At 41.1% G+C, this 19,339-nt stretch overlaps 1 protein-coding gene across 6 annotated transcripts in view; it reads right to left on the bottom strand.

Annotated features, from left to right (window-relative positions):
• Positions 1-19,339, bottom strand: part of AFF2 (AF4/FMR2 family member 2) — a 436,989-nt gene that overhangs the window by 177,325 nt on the left and 240,325 nt on the right. For all 6 annotated transcript variants that reach the window (XM_042478423.1, XM_042478422.1, XM_042478420.1 and 3 more), the window contains one exon: positions 3,114-3,206. In XM_042478423.1, the coding sequence (XP_042334357.1) occupies positions 3,114-3,206 (93 nt within the window). The remainder of the gene's footprint in view (positions 1-3,113; positions 3,207-19,339) is intronic.

Here is a 19,339-nt window from a genome sequence, read left to right as displayed (position 1 = left end):
CTAATAAAGAAGGAAAGCCCACTGCTTCGTGTACCTCTCACAATAACATTTGTTCTTGTGATAGATATTATCTTGTTTGTTCCACAGGAAACTTGACATTGGATCATGCATGGGTGCACCCCCAGGGCTGATCAATGGTTGGAGCTATGGGGTTGTGTCTGGGAGGCCTCTTGACTGCTTTTATGCACTTGGGTAAAAGCAGAGAACGGGAAGCAACCTCTACTATGGATGGTGTCCAAAACGTGCAGGTGCAGGCTTGCATTCTGCCTGCAGATTTAATGGATCTTGGGCTTTAAGTGTGGACTAAAACCCAGAGCAGATTCACTGTCCTGTGGACATGGAAAACAGCAGCTACAACTGCCAGTAGGCCACCATGAGTGATGCAAAGAAACAATCAGAAACCAAACAGATGTGTTCTTGCCAAATGATCTTGTTCAGCCCAGTGGTAGGGTGTCATCTGCTGCACAGGGTATCACCTGGGAAGGGCATGCATTTGCTTCTCCCCTCCTCTGTTGGTGGGCTTCCTCCCCAAAGAGAAAACATGGCAACAGAACTACCTGGAAGGGAGCATGCTGGCCCTTCCACCTCCTTTTTCATTGGCTTTCCTCCCCAGAAGAAAAGTCTGGTGAGGGAACAGTTGCGAAGGGTGAGCAGTCATCCCTTCTGCACTGGAGGAGAAGAAAAGTTCAACCGGGTGTCATCCTGACCAGGGGTGTCACCTGCTGCTGTCTGCACCTCCCAACCCACCCAGTAAAGCCACTGGTCCACTCATACAGGTCCCTGGAAGAGTTATGTTTTTTGCACGATTGTGGATGGAGGTGCAGTTGATGGGCAAACAGCAGTGGGTCTTCCCTTCAGTGATGCACAGGCTATAGAACTCTGGCAACAATCCTGTATTGTTGAGTGTAGCTAGCAGGTCTGCATGAGGACCTATGCTATGCTGAGACATACACCACTCCCCTCCCCCAAGATTTACCATAGAGCCTCTGAAATACACACATACACACCTTTCTGTGCTTCACGGGGAGGAAGCATGATCAGAGAAGAGTCTGGTTACATTTCCATAGCTAGACACAAAATCATTACAGCAGCACTGAGATCCTCTGGGGCTCTCAGCATTGATGTCATGATTCCCCAAAGTGGCCTGCTCACCATGAACTTGGAAATGGCTGCGGAGGTGGGCTTCAGAGACTGGTGAGTAAGTCGGAGTGAGGCTTTGGGTGCTGCAGAAGGAGGAAGGGAATACCAACCCATGTAGTGGTCCAAAAAGGACATTTGTTTGTTGGTCCTCAAGTCATTTCTGACTTATGGTGACCCTAAGGTGAACCTATTCTGGGCAAGTTTCTTCAGAGGGGTTTGGCATTGTCATTCTCTGAGGCTGAGAGAGAGTAGCTTCCACAAGATCACCCAGTAGGTTTACATGGCCAAGCTGGGATTCAAACCCTGGCCTCCAGAGATGTAGTTCAATGCTCAAACAACTATGCCACACTGGCTCCCCAAAAATAAAAAAAAGTGTGTATGTTCCCAACAGGATGCTAGCATTTCTGTCCTGGAGGATCTATCTGGGCTGCTCCTTGATGGCATTTGGAAACTAGGAAAAGACTTTATTATTTCAGCATGACTGTGATATAACCAGATTTTGAGATGTTTTTGTTTTCTCTTAAATATTCCCAGGCTTTTAAGATGTGTTATCTGTTTCTTTGCTCTTTTAAACTTCTCTTATTCTTTTGTAATGGTCATTGGGCATTCCAGAGATGGGATGGATAAATGCTTTAAATAAATACATATACATCTAGCTGCTTTATCTCTGACCGGTATCATATTTAAATCAGGCTATGAAATCAGGTCGCAATACACATTTTTAGTATGTAATGTGCACACATGTCACCACACATGGCTTTGCCTTCTATTGCCTGGCCTGCAACTGTGGCCAACGTGCTTCCATTCCTACCTGTTTGATTATAAAGAATTAAATTATGGTTCTTCAAAGAATAAAGAATACCTAGTGCTTTGGACCAATGTTGTTTTGTTAACAATATCAAATCTATTGCAAGCTTGAAACCATTAAAGCCTTTTCACCTTCTTCTCTTGAGGCATGATTAGCTCCTAATATTCTGCCACACTGCTGGTCAATCCCTTGCGAAGCAAATCATGTTATAACGGTAAACACAGCACTTTATGTTTGAATGGCAGAGGGGAGGGATTGTGAAAATGAGCACTCTCCATTTCTAATATATTACAACAATTCTTCTGGGAATATTCAGTTTAAAAGGGGCCTGTAACAATCCATTTAGTTGCATTAATGCATTCATGTCATCAACAGTGTGCTACTATAGTGCAACCCCCCAATATCTGCGGAGGTTATGTTTCCGGACTTTTCATGGTTAGAGAAAATCAGATAATGGAAAACCCTATATTTCCAGTGGAAGTTGACCATAGAGTCATACTGAAGGATCTTCAGAGGCCTCGAGAGGTGGTCTTTCTCTGGGCATCGTGAGGTCCTCCAGTGCAACTATGGTTAACTTTTGGTAGAGTATCATAGAGTATCACTGGAGGAACTCCTTATGCCTAGACAGATTTTTTTTTCCAGATGTGGGTAAGTGCAACCACAGTTACAGGACCCACAAATACAGGGATTGCACTGTATGTTCAAATAGCTTCATGCAGTTGGAAAGTATGGAGGGGGAATGCACAGTATGACTCCTTTCCTTTGTCATTACAGGTCTTTCTCAAAGGACTTTGGCCATGCTCACCTCCTTTCCCAGCTTATCTCTGCACCTGGACTCACAGCTCTAAAGCACAGTTCTAAAACATTCCTAAAACACACTATCACTATTACATGTCCCATTATGGAAGGACAAAAGCACTGCAGCCCTAGCACAAATCAATGTTAGCTGGTAACTCACATGTCACTGGTTCCCAGCTGCATGAAGCTGTTTGGATAGTTTCGAGTTTTCTACAAAGTTTGGACTAACAACCTGAGCAAACTTACTGTCTCACTGAAGTTAGAGCTACCAACTTCCACTGGGGCCAAGGGATTCAACACCTTTCTTTCATTCCCCTGAACAAATTCATCGGCTTGATATGCATTATGGAGTCTCCTCTTAGCCTACCTGCACCTTGTTTGGAATGGAAAACTTATTCTGTTCAGCCTTCCCAGGTGTGTGGATAGCAGTGAGAGGTGGAGGCCAGGAATGGGTCATCTCCTAGCAAGCAAAGATGAAAACAAAGAAAAACAGAGGTATGTTTTATTGCAGCTAAGTCAGATTGTCTTTATAGAAAGCCAATAGCCATGGCAATTTTAACAACTGAAGGGCTTACCACAAACATGAACATCATAAAATATTGATACAATCATAATCCTAAACTAAAACAACTGTCTATCAATTAGGCCATGATAGCTCATATATCAAATATATATACATATCTCATACAGAAATGAAAAAAGCCTTACCAAGCAACTAAAATTATTGAATAAATTTAAATATGAAATTACACAATTTAGAACTCGCAACTTGATAGTACTCCATATTTTACCAACTGCTATTTGTTTAAGTGACCATAGAATTATGGTCCTCAAGGAGGAAATTCCCATAATAACTGACTGAGTGCCTTAGAAGAGACAGTAATAAAGGGGCAACTAACTCTTCACATGAGATGTTTTATCGTACATATCTGCATTTAAAACAAACAAACACTTTGCTTATGATACAATGAATATGGCCTTCAGTGGCATGTTGCAATGTCTTTTCAGTAGTGTTTTTGAAGCAGCCCACATTTGAAAGCAGATGAATAAGATTATTTTGTTGGCAGAAAGAAAACAAAGAAGAAAATTAAAGGTCTGTATAATTGAGGCTTAGAAGAATGATGTCACCGAATCTGTTAAAGTAATAGGAATGCTTCTCATTTAGACCCTGATGAAAAGCCAAGGCTAATTGAAGTATATCTCCTAAATCTGTAAAACAGTTTTTCATCAAGCATTGTTGTTTTTTTGTGGAATTACAAAAGAAAAATACAAACAAGATCCCCTGGGGAAAACATTAACAAAGGCTTAATGGAACAGAGCCATCATCTCTAAAGACTTTTAAACTATCTCTCCAAAAGCAAAAATGTAGTTGGGACAGTTACAACCAAACACAAAGACAATTTTCTCTTAGCATGTAATACTATACTCTCACATTGCTTGAAGTACTGGCTACTCAAAGTCATGACTACAACTCTTCCCTATTTCCCTTCTTCTCTGCTGGGACAGTGTATCCAACCATCTTGCAGTACATCTTCTCTTGGAGTGGGGAATCTGCTCTGGATTTTGGGCTGCTGCCACACTGCAGAATTAATGCAGTTTGACACTGCTTTTACTGTCATGTCTCCATCCTATGGAATTTGTAGTTTTCTGTGGCACCAGAGTTCTCAGACAGAGAAGGCTAAATGGCACACAAAACGACAAACCCCAGAATTTCATAGCATAGAGTCATGGCAGGTATAGTGTTATCAACATGCATTGGTTCTGCAGTGTAGATGCAGCCTTGGCCTGAAAGGTGCTGAACCTATTTTGAAGGCTAATGTTCAGCACCTTGGACAGCTCTTTGTAAATTCTGAAGGCCAACACTCAAGATGACTTTATAATCTCACTGCCATAGAAGCTACTAGCTACCCTTAGATTCAGTCCTAAACACAGAGACTTCCTATACACAGACCGGGAACAGCCTTTAGAGCTTCTTCTCTAGGGAGGTTAGGATGGCTCCCTCCTTATTTTCATTTCAACTGGCAAGTAATAACTTTCCTATTCCACCATGGCTTTTAAGAATTGATGGGCTTTTAATGGTGTGCGATGCTATTTTATTGATTTTTATAATGCCTTTTAATGAATTTTAAATGTTTTTTTAAAAACTCTACAGATTGTTTAATTGTTTTTAAATAACACACACACACACACACACACACACACTCACAGTTGCAATTCTTGTTCTTGGGTGCCTTCAAGTTGCTCCTGCCTTACCATGACTCTAAAGCAAATGTATGGACAGATTTTCCTTGCAAGACTTGTTCAGAGAAGGTTTGCCAGTACCTTCCTCTGAGGCTGAGACAGTGTGACTTACCCACAATCACCCAGTGGGGTTCCGCAAAAAAGCAGGGTATTCGAACCCTGCCTTTCAGAGTCCCAGTCTATCATTCAAACCACTATATCCTACTGGATCGCCAATATATATATTACAATATACAGGTTGAGTCCCCATTATCCAAAATGCTTGAGACCAGATTTTTGGATTATTTTTTTGACATTTCAGAATATTTGCATGTATTTAATGATATATCTTGGAGATGGGACTCTAGTCTAAACACAAAATTCATTTATGTTTTATATATACCTTATACACATAGTTTGAGGGTAATTTTATACGCAATAGTTTTAATAATTTTGCGCATGAAGCAAAATTTGTGTACATTGTCCCACCAGAAAGCAAAGGTGTCACTATCTCAGCCACTTATGTGGGGTTTTTTGGGAGGGATTTTGGAGTATTACAGATAAAAGAGACTCAACTTGTATCATTGTATGTTTTTTAATCTGTACTAGTGTTAATAATTTGTAAACCGCCATGAATCCCATCACTGAGGAAAAGTGGGATATAAATGAATAAAATAATAATAAAAATTAGCTTGGGTGGGAATAAGAATCATTAAACTCAGGTCGATTTTCTTCTGAGAACTGCAATGTGAATGTCCAAATCGGAGAAGTTTAAAAGAAACGGTTGAATGCCATAGGGCTATGTAGCTGAAATTTAATAGACACAAATTCACAGAATAGATTTAGGGCATGTTTTCATATGGTTAGAACTTCCAGAATCGTATTAGCCAACAGAAAATGCCCAGAGTTTCTTTGTTAAGTGTGCATTTGGAAAAAAAGGAAACACAATATAAAAATATCCATAAATGATAATGAAGTGAGAATGGTTTTGTTGGCTCCAAACTATCTGGCTTTTAAGTAGCCCTCCTTCCTGAAAAAATTATTGAAACATTGTTTTAATTGACTCCATTTGTTTTATAATGAGGACTAGACAGGCTCACTTCTCAAGTCTGCTTCTGCTTCACTGCTGTTGTTTTTAAGACTAGCAGTACATGCCCTCAGGTAAGGAACTGAGAAGGATTCGTACAGAAGATGCTCAAAGAAAGCCAAGAAAAAGAAGAAGGAGCACCATTTGTCTGTAGGGCTGTATGGTTAATGGTCCCCAGAGCACACAGTGGGGATGGAAAAAGTTGGGGGGGGGAGACTCGCGTAACTCTGTAGGACAGGTGTTTGAAGCCATTTGAGGAAGAAATGAGAATAAGAAAGACCCAACCTATTTTAACAAGCACAATGTAACTTAAAAGAAAGCTGGATCCTGCTTTTAAAAAAAGTTTGCCTGCCTTCCACAGTGGAAGCCAGGCCAACTGTTGCCCTCTGGATGTTTATGAAACTGCACTGAATATCAAAGTCAGGATGGTCCGTAATAAGGCTGCATCCGCACTGCAGAAATAATCCAGTTTGACACCACTTTAACTGCCATGGCTCAAAGCTTTGCTCTGGTGCCACAACAAACTGCAGTTCCCAGGATTCCATAGCCCTGAGCCATGGCAGTTAAAGTGGTGTCGAGCCAAACTATTTCTGCAGTGCGGATGCAGCCTCAGTATTTCTGAATTCTATGTCTGGTTGTGAAAGCTGGGCAGTGAAGAAGGCTGGAAGGAAGAGAATCAACTGATATGAAATGTAGTGGTGCAGAAGAGTTTTAAGGATACCATGGACTGCTCAAAAGACAAATACTATGGGTCCTCCTAGACCTTGTACTGAGGTCTGTATTGTAGCTGCAGATAGGGCTGTGGCAATCTCTCTGTATCAATCTCATTGAGTTTCTCAGTGAGTGGAACCACTGTGCATCCAGTACTAGATTAGAATTCACAGAATCACATGCGAGTGCACCTTGTCTACATGCATTGCCTTTATGCATTGTGTATTGCAATTGCACAATGGGCTATCGCCAAGACATATTGGCCAATGGTCCACATACATTGCAGAATGCAGGCATTCAGTACAAGGATTGCATAATGTAATTCCGCCAGCAGAGGTTTCCACTCGCTGAAGAGATGCATGATCTTGGCTCCTGAATACTCACTCCGTGTGTGTGCTTTGTTTCACAAAGGGAAAACATGCTATTTTGCATTGACACATTGGCCAGAATTCAGTAATGGACTTAATGTATTTTGTAAGTGGACTTGCGTTTGTGGAAAATAGAGATGAGTTATTCAGCAAGGGACTGCTGTGACATTACAATGTAGGGGAGCCAGTGAAGTGACTGATGCACAACGGGATCATGGCTTGGGAGTGCCAGTGTGCACTGGCACTATCCAATGCAAATCGGGACACTCTTGCCAATATCCTGTTACTCATTTTTACAGCTCACTAACAGTATTTCTCAACACCTCATTTATATAGCTAAGCATACGTAAAGCTACATTATATAGACTGCAATACAGAATTCTGGTCTATCTGCTCAAATTGTGGAAACCTTGACCAAAGAATTGTCTTCTTCCTCTGCTGCAGATCAGACCCCTTGCAGGGATTAACAAACAGGCTGTTTTAATGTGTCTAAAATGACTAATTTAACAAGATCTCTCCACTCCTTTACTACAGAGTCCCTCACACTGCAAGATGCACACACATGTGTAAACTCTTCATGGGGTGTATTTCATTTTAGAAGAACTTCCACAGAAGCACTGAAAAGAAACATCTTCAGTTTCTCTAAGGGGCAAAACTAAATTGTCTAGCAGTGCCTGCTGGTGGGATTATTCCTGAAACCATTTAGTTCTACTTCATGCACTAAGCTTCCAAACCCACTGTTGCCCGTCTCTAATATGCATCTTTGCAAAAGGCCCATGATGAGTCAAGCCAAAATCCTGAAGGATTTAATCACATCAGCTCCAGCCAGTAACACATTAACACTCAATTTAGTATGCAGGAGGATTCAAAACCCAAATTCTCTATTTCCTTAGTTTAATTTTAACGTATTTCATCTAAGCTATGGCTCCATTTCATGAAAACTAAATACTAAATTGCAGTGAGGCCATTAAACGGATGCTCAGGGCTGCGGTGAAGAGAGATTTTTGCAATGTCTTAATCTTTGCAAAAGGCCCAAGACAAGTCAAGCAAAATCCTAAAAGATTTAAACACATCAGCGCCAGGGAAATTTATTTTCCCTGTATGGAAGATCTTGCCAAATTTCTCCAACTTGCCTGACATATATATTGCCAGTAAGAATACAATAGTTTTTCTTCCTCCATAGTCTGAGTGGAGATTCCCTTATCAATCCATGTTAGACATGGGAATAACCTGTCTAGTGCGGGCTACAATGGGCAGAACTTTCTTACAATGCCAACATTGTGCCCATTGATGGGTTGCATATACTGTATCCTTTTAATGAAGATGAAACCTTCTCTAATAATCAGTTTGTTCTCATTAACTGTTTAGTGTCTTATGAAATGATCTGGGATTTCTGGGCTATTGCATAATGGCATTAAAAGCAACAACAAATAGTTGCCATTTCTGTAATGGTTCAAGATAAAAAAAAATCTGCTGAACTTGTTATATAAGGTTAAGGCTGGGCTTGGAAAAGTTTTTTTTTTTTTTATTACAGCTCCCATGGCTAAGGGCTTTTGGATGCTGCAGACCAAGATCTAATAACAGAAGGGTTGCATAAAGTGAGCTGTTCCATGTATGTGTTACACTTTTGTATAGTGGATCGCTAAGCTGTATGACTGATGGTACAATTCATATAATGCAGATGTGTTCTCTCATTGTGCAACAGTGAACAGTCTCCAAAGTGAACTGGAGCAACAGCTTGATCAGCATGCAAACCAAGTGTAGTCACTGGCATAAGCATACTTACACCAGTGAATGTCACCAATTGGATTCTAGCCTTAGCCCAAAAGAGTAACTTTTCCAAGCTCTGAATTCAAGGGTTTTTCAAATCATATTCTAAGGCTTCTTGGAAGTTTATCAGGGCTTAATTAACAAGAAGATTGTAACTGGAGAGTTCATCCTTTGCTCAGATGCCCTGTTTACAGATAGTCTGCAGAACCTTCAGGTGGGTCTGGGGAAAATCCATCAGAAACCATGGCAGTCAATGGGAGTCAGCATCGATTATGCTGCTCCCTCCTCAAATATACAGTTGGAACACAAAAGGTGTAGCTGAGGGGAAAATGTGCAGCTTGAAAACAGATAGGTTTGCTGTTGGAAAAAATGGACGGGGAAAATAGATTTCTGTTTATCCAGGCCTTTGAGCTTTAACTGATTCTCAGCAGCCTTGATAAGAGTGGCGCCATTAAATAAAGTGAGGCAGATGACCTCTAGGGAGCAGGTCTTCTCAATGGTGGTGCTGTAATTAATGAAGAATCTTCCGAGAGTGGCTTGCCTTGTGCCAATTTTATGGTCCTTTTTTGTTATTTATTACCCTTATTTAAAAGGCAAAGATCTTTCTATTCACACCCACCAGGGTCCAGAATTATGGACCCTGTCACCTGCGTGCAACCCCTGAGGATGGTTTTGCTTCAAGGAGCAATGAACAAGATGCAGCCACCTCCCATATTTGAAAAATATATGGGAGATGCTACATTCATGGAAAGAGAAGGCAGACAAAATCCAGCACCCTCTGAGTAATCTATGCAGGCACAGGTTGCATTATGCATTAGAGTACATATCCATAGCCAGGTTGGCCATATAGCAAAGTACAATAACATCCAAAATCCACAAGTCAGTGATACCTTTATTGGACCAACCTAAATGCACAATATACATATTGAGAGGAAGCTAGGATACAAACTAATAATAATAATTTAATAATTTGTTTTATTTATATACCGCTATTCCAAAGATCATAGCAGTGAACAGTAAGCTAATTAGCAAGTAATAAATAGAGTTTTTTCTTTCTTTGCCAGACGTTCCAGCTTTGCCTTTTTCCTGGCTCTCCACCACATGAGAGCAGAAAGCTTGAAAACTGCTACACTTGAATATAGTCTTGTTGCTGTTTTTGTGTGTGCTTTCAAGTCATTTCTGAATTATGGCAACCTTAAGGGGTTTTCTGGGGTTGAGAGTGTCACCCAGTGGGTTTCTGTGGCTGAGTGGGAATTGAACCCTGGTCCCCAGAGTCATAGTCCAGTGCTAAAATCATTACACCATGCTGGCTGTTGATTATAACTGACATTGGTTATATTGCCTGATAGGAAATAAACAAAAATGCACTGCAACTGTACTCTATTCACATCCACGCACAAGGAAACTACATACTAGGCTTCCAAGGCCCATCTCACTACATCTTGGTGGTGTCACACACTCCTAGTATAGTGATCACTCCACATTCACTGGGGATAGGTGTAGTTGTGGAAAACCTGCAAACAAACAAAGACACTAATCTTTTTACCTGAGAGAACATCTCTCTAGGAATTTCTGGGTTATAGAATCATAGAATCATAGAATCATAGAATTGGAAGAGACCACAAGGCCAGTGCATCCCTATGGTCAGCATCTCTCAGAAGCTGATAACAAAATCATGCTGGAGGACCGACAAACGCCTAGAGAAGTGTTTTCTCTAGGACATTCCAGGTTCTCCAGCACAACTCTGTGGTCAAAGTTTGGCACAGTTGTGCTGGAGGACCTAGAGATTCCTAGAGAGAACATATGAATCGAAACCACCAATAATCAAATCTGCAGAAGTCAATGCTGCAAACGTGGAGTGAAACTTTCATGAATCTCTTTGGTGTTACTGCCATTTGTCCTTCTTAAATCTAACCACCCTTCAGAAACAGTCACCCAGATACAAATGCTTCACGAACATCTCTCAAGGGATGCATCTCCCCGCACCCTCCGACGGAGCAAGCCAAGAGGTTGCAAAACACTACGCTGCATTAATCCAAGAGGCTTTGGAGGGCCCTGACTTGAGAGAGAAAAGAAAGCTCTTAATTATTACTCCAGCCTGCATTGTCTTTGTTGCCTCCAGCTGGTCATCAAACACTTGCAGGCTGTTCATTAGCAACAGTTTATCAGGGGGTCACACAGAAAAGCTGGAGAGACGCCCATGTAAAGACCACCCAGGAGAGCCAGGATTACTACACTAGTTAGCCCTAAGCAGCAAATGTTATTCATAACTCCAGCAAGTGTCAAGCAGTGACAATTACCAGTTATCACACAAAGCGGAACTGGAGTAAACCTGCCAAAGAACAATTTTTTTGTACTCTCCCTCCCCCAGTACAGCATGCAATTTATTATCATGTCTCAGCAATTACCAAAGGGAGTTGTTGATCTCAGTTTGCTGGAGCGATACAAAGGGTAGACGTAGTTAAGGTGGCATTCTCCCCCATCTCTCCCTCTCTCTTTTACAAGGAAAACTCATGTTTGGAGCAAAAGACACCCCAAAATGACAATTCTGCTTAAAAATAAACCCCAAACAAAACAAAACCTGGAGACTGAAAGAGATGCATTTAGTGAAATTTCCTCCCAGCCCGAGTCATTTCAAAGCGGAATGTAGTGGCAGTCAGAAGAACCGCTTCTGAGGATGGCATACTCGCTTTTCAAACATGATCGCTCCCTTGTAGTTTTCACTTATCACATTAAGAAAAAGAAAAGTAATGAGGGGATCATGACAACATCTTCTGTCTGAAAGCAACAAAGGAAGGAATGCGCAGGAAAAGAAATAAGAAAGCATGATCACGCGTGTTCTTGGAAAGAAGCCTTCAATGAGCAACTCAAGACCCATTCTCTCTTGTTACTTTAAAGCTGAGGAAAAGTAGCAGACAGCTCCTTGATGGCTTCTGAGCGGCACACCTGAGTTTCAAGAGCTCTACACCATTCTCCCCTCAGGGCTCTTTTTCAACAATGTTATCTCCCAACTCTGAGGGCCTCTTAACATGTCATCTTTTATTCCTACGAAACTTTAAGGGTAGATCTAAAACAGAAGGCTAGAGTGCACAAAAAATACGCTCACAAACATGGGAATGGCACCAAAGGATGGGCATCAGGGGCTGGTATGGTTAGGTACCTGATAAGACTCACATCCCAACAGGGATTGTCCCAGTGCCAACTGTCAGAGCTCCTTGGTGTTGATTCCTCTCCTTGTTCTTTTCAACTGCTCCCAACTGTGTAACCCAGTGGCTCCCAAAATTTGGCTCTCCATTTGTTTTAGACCACGGTTTCCAGAAGCCCCTGCCAGGGATAGTCAGGGATTCTGTCAATAGCCAGAGATTCTGGGGGCTGAAGTACAAAACATCAGGAGGACCAAAGTTTGGGAATCCCTGGTATAACCCATGGGTGGGCAACATTTTTCATATAGTTTTTTTGTGGATTTTTCAGGTGATGTGGCCATGTTCTAGAAGAGTTCATTCTTGATGTTTAGCATTCTCTGAAGATGGCAGCCACAGATGCTGGTGAAATATCAGGAATAAACGCTTCTAGAACATGGCCACATTGCCCGAAAACCCACAAAAAACTATGGATGCCGGCCATGGAAGCCTTTGACTTTTCATTCTTCAAATGGGTCACCTGGAAACCACTCCTCAACTGTCCAGACCCTGAACTCCCTCCCCGCAATATATACACAGATATTTATATGTTTGTTGTTTGAACGGTGGATTGATGATGGAAGTGGTATGGCCCCCAGAGTCCCCCAGAGGGCCAATGTGGGCCCCTGGATCCTTAGATTGCCCGCTCCAAAGCAGAGGCACCTGCTTCTTTGGTTTCTATGCTCAAGCACCGTCAGATATTTTTTAATGGTAGCTTTGATCTGAAATTGTCTATGGCAATCTGGTTTCATTACCAGAGTTGCTTGGTGCTATTTGTTTTACCACTTTTATTAAAAATAACCTTGTAAACTGGAGAAAGCAACTTATATCCATTTTAGGAAAATAATAAAATAAATCTAGGATCCAGGTTCACATCTTCCTTTCTTGACAACATAAAGGCCAGCATTTGGGATCTGGGGGCCAGTCCGTTCTTGACACACATGCCTGCAGGACAGAACATCAGAGGCATTATTGACTCTCGGTCTGGTCTTGTGCTATTTCCACTCATGGCTGTTTTGCCTTTGAGCTTTGCCAACAAGTTTTCCAGGGTGTGCCCTGTTAATAAGCAATGCTAGGAACATCATGCAATCAACTATAATGAACAAGCTGTGTTTGTTATTAAAAAACGGAATACTTGGCAAGGGATCCCTGAACTAGAAAGCAGAAGACAAATGCATCCCTAAACCACCCAGTCATACAAATCTACACATCCCTGACCAATCCCTCATTTTTTGTTGAGGAGGATAAAAGCCGTTTTATGAACACTCTCCATCACAGAGAGAGGCACCCATCATGATTTTCATTTAACTTTAAACATCTGCTCCGTGTGTGATGTGGAGACCACACATGCCTCTGTAGCCAACATCCATCTTTAAATGTTTCACTCCTTGTAAAATATCTTTTGCTCCTGGGCTTAGACTTTATATAGGAAGCTGTGCCCAAGGCTGCTTTGGCAGAGGCAGCTATAAAGAAGAGAAAACAGAGGTCTTCGGTTAATTTATATTTCTTCTCACGCAGGTACTGTCAACCAAAAACCCAAATGCTCTCAATGAATGGCAATGCTACCTCCTTCAGTGCTTTAGGCTTTAAATACATGATGTGGAGAGTTCAGGCCTGTCGAAATACTTGCTGGAAGAGTACATGCTCTCCATGCAGATGCTCCCAGATTCAAAGTGTGACATCTCCAGTTAAAAAGTGTCCCATAACAAGGGATGTGAAAGGTTTCAGAGGCCCTGCCTGCCAGAGAACACTAGAGACAAAAATCTTTGCTTATTTTATTCTGGTATGCAAAAGTAAGCATTTCGATGTTTTCTCCACTATGAGAAAGATTATGGGAGCTCTTAGTCATTTATTTAAATTTAACAATAATTTATCTTGTCCTAAATTACAAGACTCTCAGATCAGTGTACAAAAAAATAAATTTAAACAACTTAAAACAATTTAAACTGTGAAATGGCATACACACACACACACACACACACACACACACACACACATAATTTTGTGCATTTTCCATTGTTAAAAGCATTTTGGAATGAGGGTGAAAGCCCTGACGAAAACTCTTTTGGGGCTCAAAATACATTTTTGGATAATGCAAAATACTTCTTTTAAAAATCTATTTCTGTTTTTTGTAATAAAATTTAATTTAAAAAATCTGTTTCTGTTGAGGATGAAAACAAAAAGCAAAAATATCACTGGATTCTCTTTTTATACTCTATGTATACCATCTGGCATCTTAGGGTGCAGCCTCACTGCAGAATTAATAATAATAATAATAAAATAAATAATAAAACTGTAATTTATATCCCGCTTTTTGTTTCCACAAAGTGGCGTACAACCTTTAAAAAATACAATATATACGATCCCCCCCCTTAAAAAAGAATTAAACAGTTCTATCCATTAAAATTACAGACGATAAAATCTAAAAAACAATAATACAATAATAAAATAATGGTGGGCAGAGTCTTCGCTTATATATGTCTGTGGGGGGAGCGTTACATGGCTGGGTTCTATTCCGGGAAGGTCTGCCGGAAGAGATCCGTCTTGACAGATTTCTTGAAGCTCTCTAGGTTGGCAATTTGACGGATCTCATCCGGCAGGCCATTCTATAAAGTGGGAGCGATCACGGAAAAAGTCCTCTGGGAAGTCATCATCAATCTGGTCTTTGTGGACTGCAACAAATTCCTCCCAGAGGATCTGAGGGTACAGGGCGGATTGTACGGAAGGAGGTGATCCCTTAAGTAGGTTGGGCCCAAGCCATGGAATGCTTTCAAGGTAATGACCAACACCTGTACTGTGCCCAGAAACGACTAAGCAGCCAGTGGAGTGATTTCAATATAGGTGTAATATAGTCACTCCTAGTGGTTCCTGTAATCAATCTGTCTTAAAGCATTTTGACATCACTTTAACTGCCATGACTTTACCCTACAGCATCCTGGAATTTGTAGTTTGGCAAGGCATTCGGCCTGGTCTGTCACAGAGCTCTGGTGCCTCATCAAACTACAGATTCCAGGATTCTGTAGACTACACTCATAGCAAAGTTGTGCCAAACTGCTTTAATTCTGCAGTGTGGGTACAAGTCACAAACTGGATTATCGTACTGAGATCTATCTATCTATCTATCTATCTATCTATCTATCTATCTATCTATCTATCACCCATTCATCCAGCTACCCACCTATCTATTTGTAGATGAATAAACTAATTTTCTAATTTAATAATAATAATAATAATAATAATAATAAATATTTATTTATATCCGGCCTCTTCCGCTTTGAGGATCAAGGCGGGTAACAGCAAAGTTAATACAATATACAACAATAAAAACAACAAGTCCCACAAGACTCCAACCCAACCCTCCCTCCCAACTATAAAATTAAACAGTAAAACATGGTTAAAAGTACATAACAATACATCAAAATTAAAAAAAAAGAACCACAAATAAGAAAAATAATAAAAGGAGGGGGATTCAAGTGGAAGAGAAAGGTTTTTGTTGCCTTTTTAAAAGCCTCGAGTGAGGATAACTGGCGAATCTCTTTCGGATGTCATTCCAAGTTTTTGGAGTGGTGACAAAGAAGGACCTCCGGGAGGTCACTGCCAGTCTGGTCTTTCTAGATTGCAAGAGGTTTTTCCCGGAGGATCGGAGTGTGTGGGAAGGATTGTTTGGGAGGAGGCGTTCCTTCAAGTAGACTGGACCCAGGCCATGTAGGGCTTTATTCTTTTCTTTTCTTTTCTTTTCTTTTCTTTTCTCCTTCCTTCCTTCCTTCCTTCCTTCCTTCCTTCCCTCCCTCCCTCCCTCCCTCCCCCTTCCCTTCCCAACTGTTAAGCTAAAATACTCTTCCTGTGCACTTCACTTGCCTTTATACCTCAATTTCCACTGCTGATTTGCCTAACATATTGAGGATATCAAAAATATTGCCTAGCAAATGAAGTCAGGGTAGATTTATGACCTCTTGCAGTGATGCTGCATAGTCATAAGCTGTGTATCTTTTGGATTGTCTGGAAACAGCAAAGTGCCTAGATGCCATGTTGCACTGGCGAAATTCAAATAGCCACTTCATGCTGCCACAGTTCTTATCTAACTGCTGGAGAAGGGAAAGCATTTGCAATGGGCCCTATCAAGACATTGAGACGATGGCAGTTCTTAAGAATAGAAGAAGAAGAACCATGTTCTGAAAACAGAATTTGTTGAAAGGCTGTTTGTATGGCCATGCCTGGCTCTTTGGCAACCATAGGGTGAGGAACCAGGAGCAGTGAAGAGTGATGTGGCCCAGATGAAATCCTAGCCTAATCTGGAGATTATTTATTTTGGATGGCACCAATGGAATATCACATATCCAGGACCCTCCAACAATGACCTGGGATCCTTTTACTCATATTATAGAATTAATATTCCGTTTTAACTGCCATAGTAACATATTTTGGAATCTTGGATTTATACTCCAAGGAGGAAAGTACAAAGGCAGGCTTATTGCTGAACATAAAGAAAACAAAAATAATGACCCCAGACGACCTACATCCATTCAATCTAGGCAACAAGGAAATTGAAAGAGTAAAAGAATTCCAGCACTTTGGATCAAACACTGATCAAACTGCAGTAAAGAAATCAGAAGACTATGAATGGGAAGGTCAACTATGAAAAAACTAGACAAGATCCTAAAGAGTAAAGATATACAAATGAGCAATAAAGTTAGAATCATCCAAGCCATTGTATTCCCCATTACCATGTACGGATGTGAGATTTGGACAGTGAAGAAAGTGGGTAAGAGGCATATCAACTGTCGTTTTCTGTGAGTTTTTCAGGCTATGTGGCCATGTTCTAGAAGAGTTTATTCCTGACGTTTCACTACCATCTGTGGCTGGCATCTTTAGAGAACAAAAAACTATGGATGCCGGCCATGAAAGCCTTCGACTTCAGAATATCAACTCATTTGAGATGTGGTGCTGGAGAACCATGCTGAAGATACATGGACAGCCAAAAAGACAAACAAATGGGTCCTAGAGCAGATCAAGCCTGAACTCTCCCTGAAAGCCAAGATGATCAAGTTGAGGCTGCTGTACTTTGGCCATATAATGAGAAGGCACAACTCACTAGAAAAGACTATAAAAATACTAGGAAAGATGGAGGAATGTAGAAAGAGAGGAAGACCAGATACCAGCTGGATAAGACTCTATTAAGGAGATCATGAGTATGAATCTATAGGACTTAAGCAGAGCAGTGTAGGATATTTTGGAGACATCTCATCCATAGGGTCACTATGAGTTGGGATTGAGTCGATGGCAGTTAACAAGAAACTCTAGGGAAAATTTTTAGCCAGAGAGCTCTACTGCCTCACCAAACTGGATGGACTGGATGGTCCTTGAGGTCCTATGGTCCCAGAAATCCACAGGATGCAGCTATGGCAGTCGAAATAGAATCGTAGCTCTACAATTGTGTCAAGTGAAAGGACCTGAAAGGCTCCTGGCTCTAGCCACTCTTGACATAAGCCCTGATTTATTTACTCTTCTGTTGATAAGTGCTTGTTGTTACTCATTCTTCAGACAGCAAAGGGCTAGGTTGCTAAGTTAGTGATATTTGACATCATATCCTTCCCAAGGTGTTCCCACATCTGACAGACTCAGCTGATTTACTACGCTGGGCAGCTTGCTGTTCCTTTGCCCAGTGACGTGCATAAATCCATTTGAAATTCAGATCGTATCCTCTCCCCCTCTCTTCGCAACCCTCCTCGACCTTTTCCCAGTAAAACCTCAAGATACCACACAAAAATATCAAAATTACTCATGGGCTACTAGATACATCCACACCCACACTTGACACATTGTGCCGGTATTTATTTCCCCAAAATGGAATTACATAGCCCTTAGGTTTTTCACTGTTCTTCAGCATCCTTCTATATATGAGAAAAGGAAACAATTAATGGGGATGGCATAGAGGCGGGGGATGACGGGATAAACCTATTAGTAGGCTAATTTTGCTTTGTGAACAAGTCACCTCAGCTACGGCTGCTCCATATTAAGTCGATTAGTGCTTCTTCTTTTTTTTCCAAATGGTACTAGAAAGGTAATACCGCATATAATTTACTCAGTCAAGGGCATTTTCACCTGCTGATCAATTTACATATTCTCCAATGTCATTAGATTGAAGCCAGTCATCAGAAGACGAGGGGAGAGCATAAATTATAGACTTTTCTTCATTTAACTCCACTCATTTTATTCTAATTATAGGCAGGGTTTGTTTCGCTCAAGATGACGAAGCTTTTAATTAATGTCACACCTGTCCAGCTATCTGTTCAGTGTGATGGGAGGTATGTTCCTCACTAATAAAGTATTGTTTACAGAGTTGATATCTAGGATTCAGACTCATAGAGATGACCTACATGTGGGGTTTGCTTTTTTGTATTATGGTGCAAGCAAAATGCTTACTATTTTAATTCTCTGTATCACAAGGTCAAGATACTGGGAGACATGTCTCTGGATCTTGCATGGGGAGATTCTGCATTGGGAGACAAGCCTATTATCCATGTCCTGGTGTAACACTCCATCAAACCAATTTTTGAAGTGTTGCAGCTCCCCCCAAACATCCATTTCCACATCGGTGGAGAGAGGGGAGCATTTCTCCAGGCCTGGCCCTGAGTGTCCAGTTTTCATGGGTCATCTCCAGGTGGTGCAAATTCTCCAGCAAGAATTGAACAGCAAGAGCTGTGTGCAAGTCCAGCTCACTTAGAAGAGCAGCTGCTTTCTACAAATTTGCAAGGTTTAATGGGACAGAGGCTGGATGGGACTCATCGACTCATGGACCAGCTCACCCTTGCTTTACACTACTGTCAAAGCAGCATTGCTCTGGTCCAAAGAACTCTCTCCATGCTCCTTTTTATTTTGGAAACAAAATCCTAACTCACTGAGGCTCAGATCCTACATCAAGCAGATGTAGTGTCATGCTCCGCTTGCGCATTTCTGTGCCCTTCTCTCTGACCTGTTAGCAGTCAAGCCCCAGGAGCGACTGTTGCAAATTAGTTAATGGACCTATCTATCTATCTATCTATCTATCTATCTATCTATCTATCTATCTATCTATTCATTAACTAATTTGCACACACACACACACACACACACACACACACACATGCAGGTTTTGTTTGATCCCATTAGATAATGCATCAAATATAGTGACATGGTGATCAAACATGGGGATTTATATAGCATAACAGACAGGTCAACACTTCATAGTATTCCAGTCAATTAGTAAACCATAGATTAT

This window comes from Sceloporus undulatus, chromosome 7, assembly GCF_019175285.1.
Source record: "Sceloporus undulatus isolate JIND9_A2432 ecotype Alabama chromosome 7, SceUnd_v1.1, whole genome shotgun sequence".
In the NCBI taxonomy this organism is placed as follows: domain Eukaryota; kingdom Metazoa; phylum Chordata; class Lepidosauria; order Squamata; family Phrynosomatidae; genus Sceloporus; species Sceloporus undulatus.
This window is presented reverse-complemented; position numbering and strand designations above follow the sequence as displayed.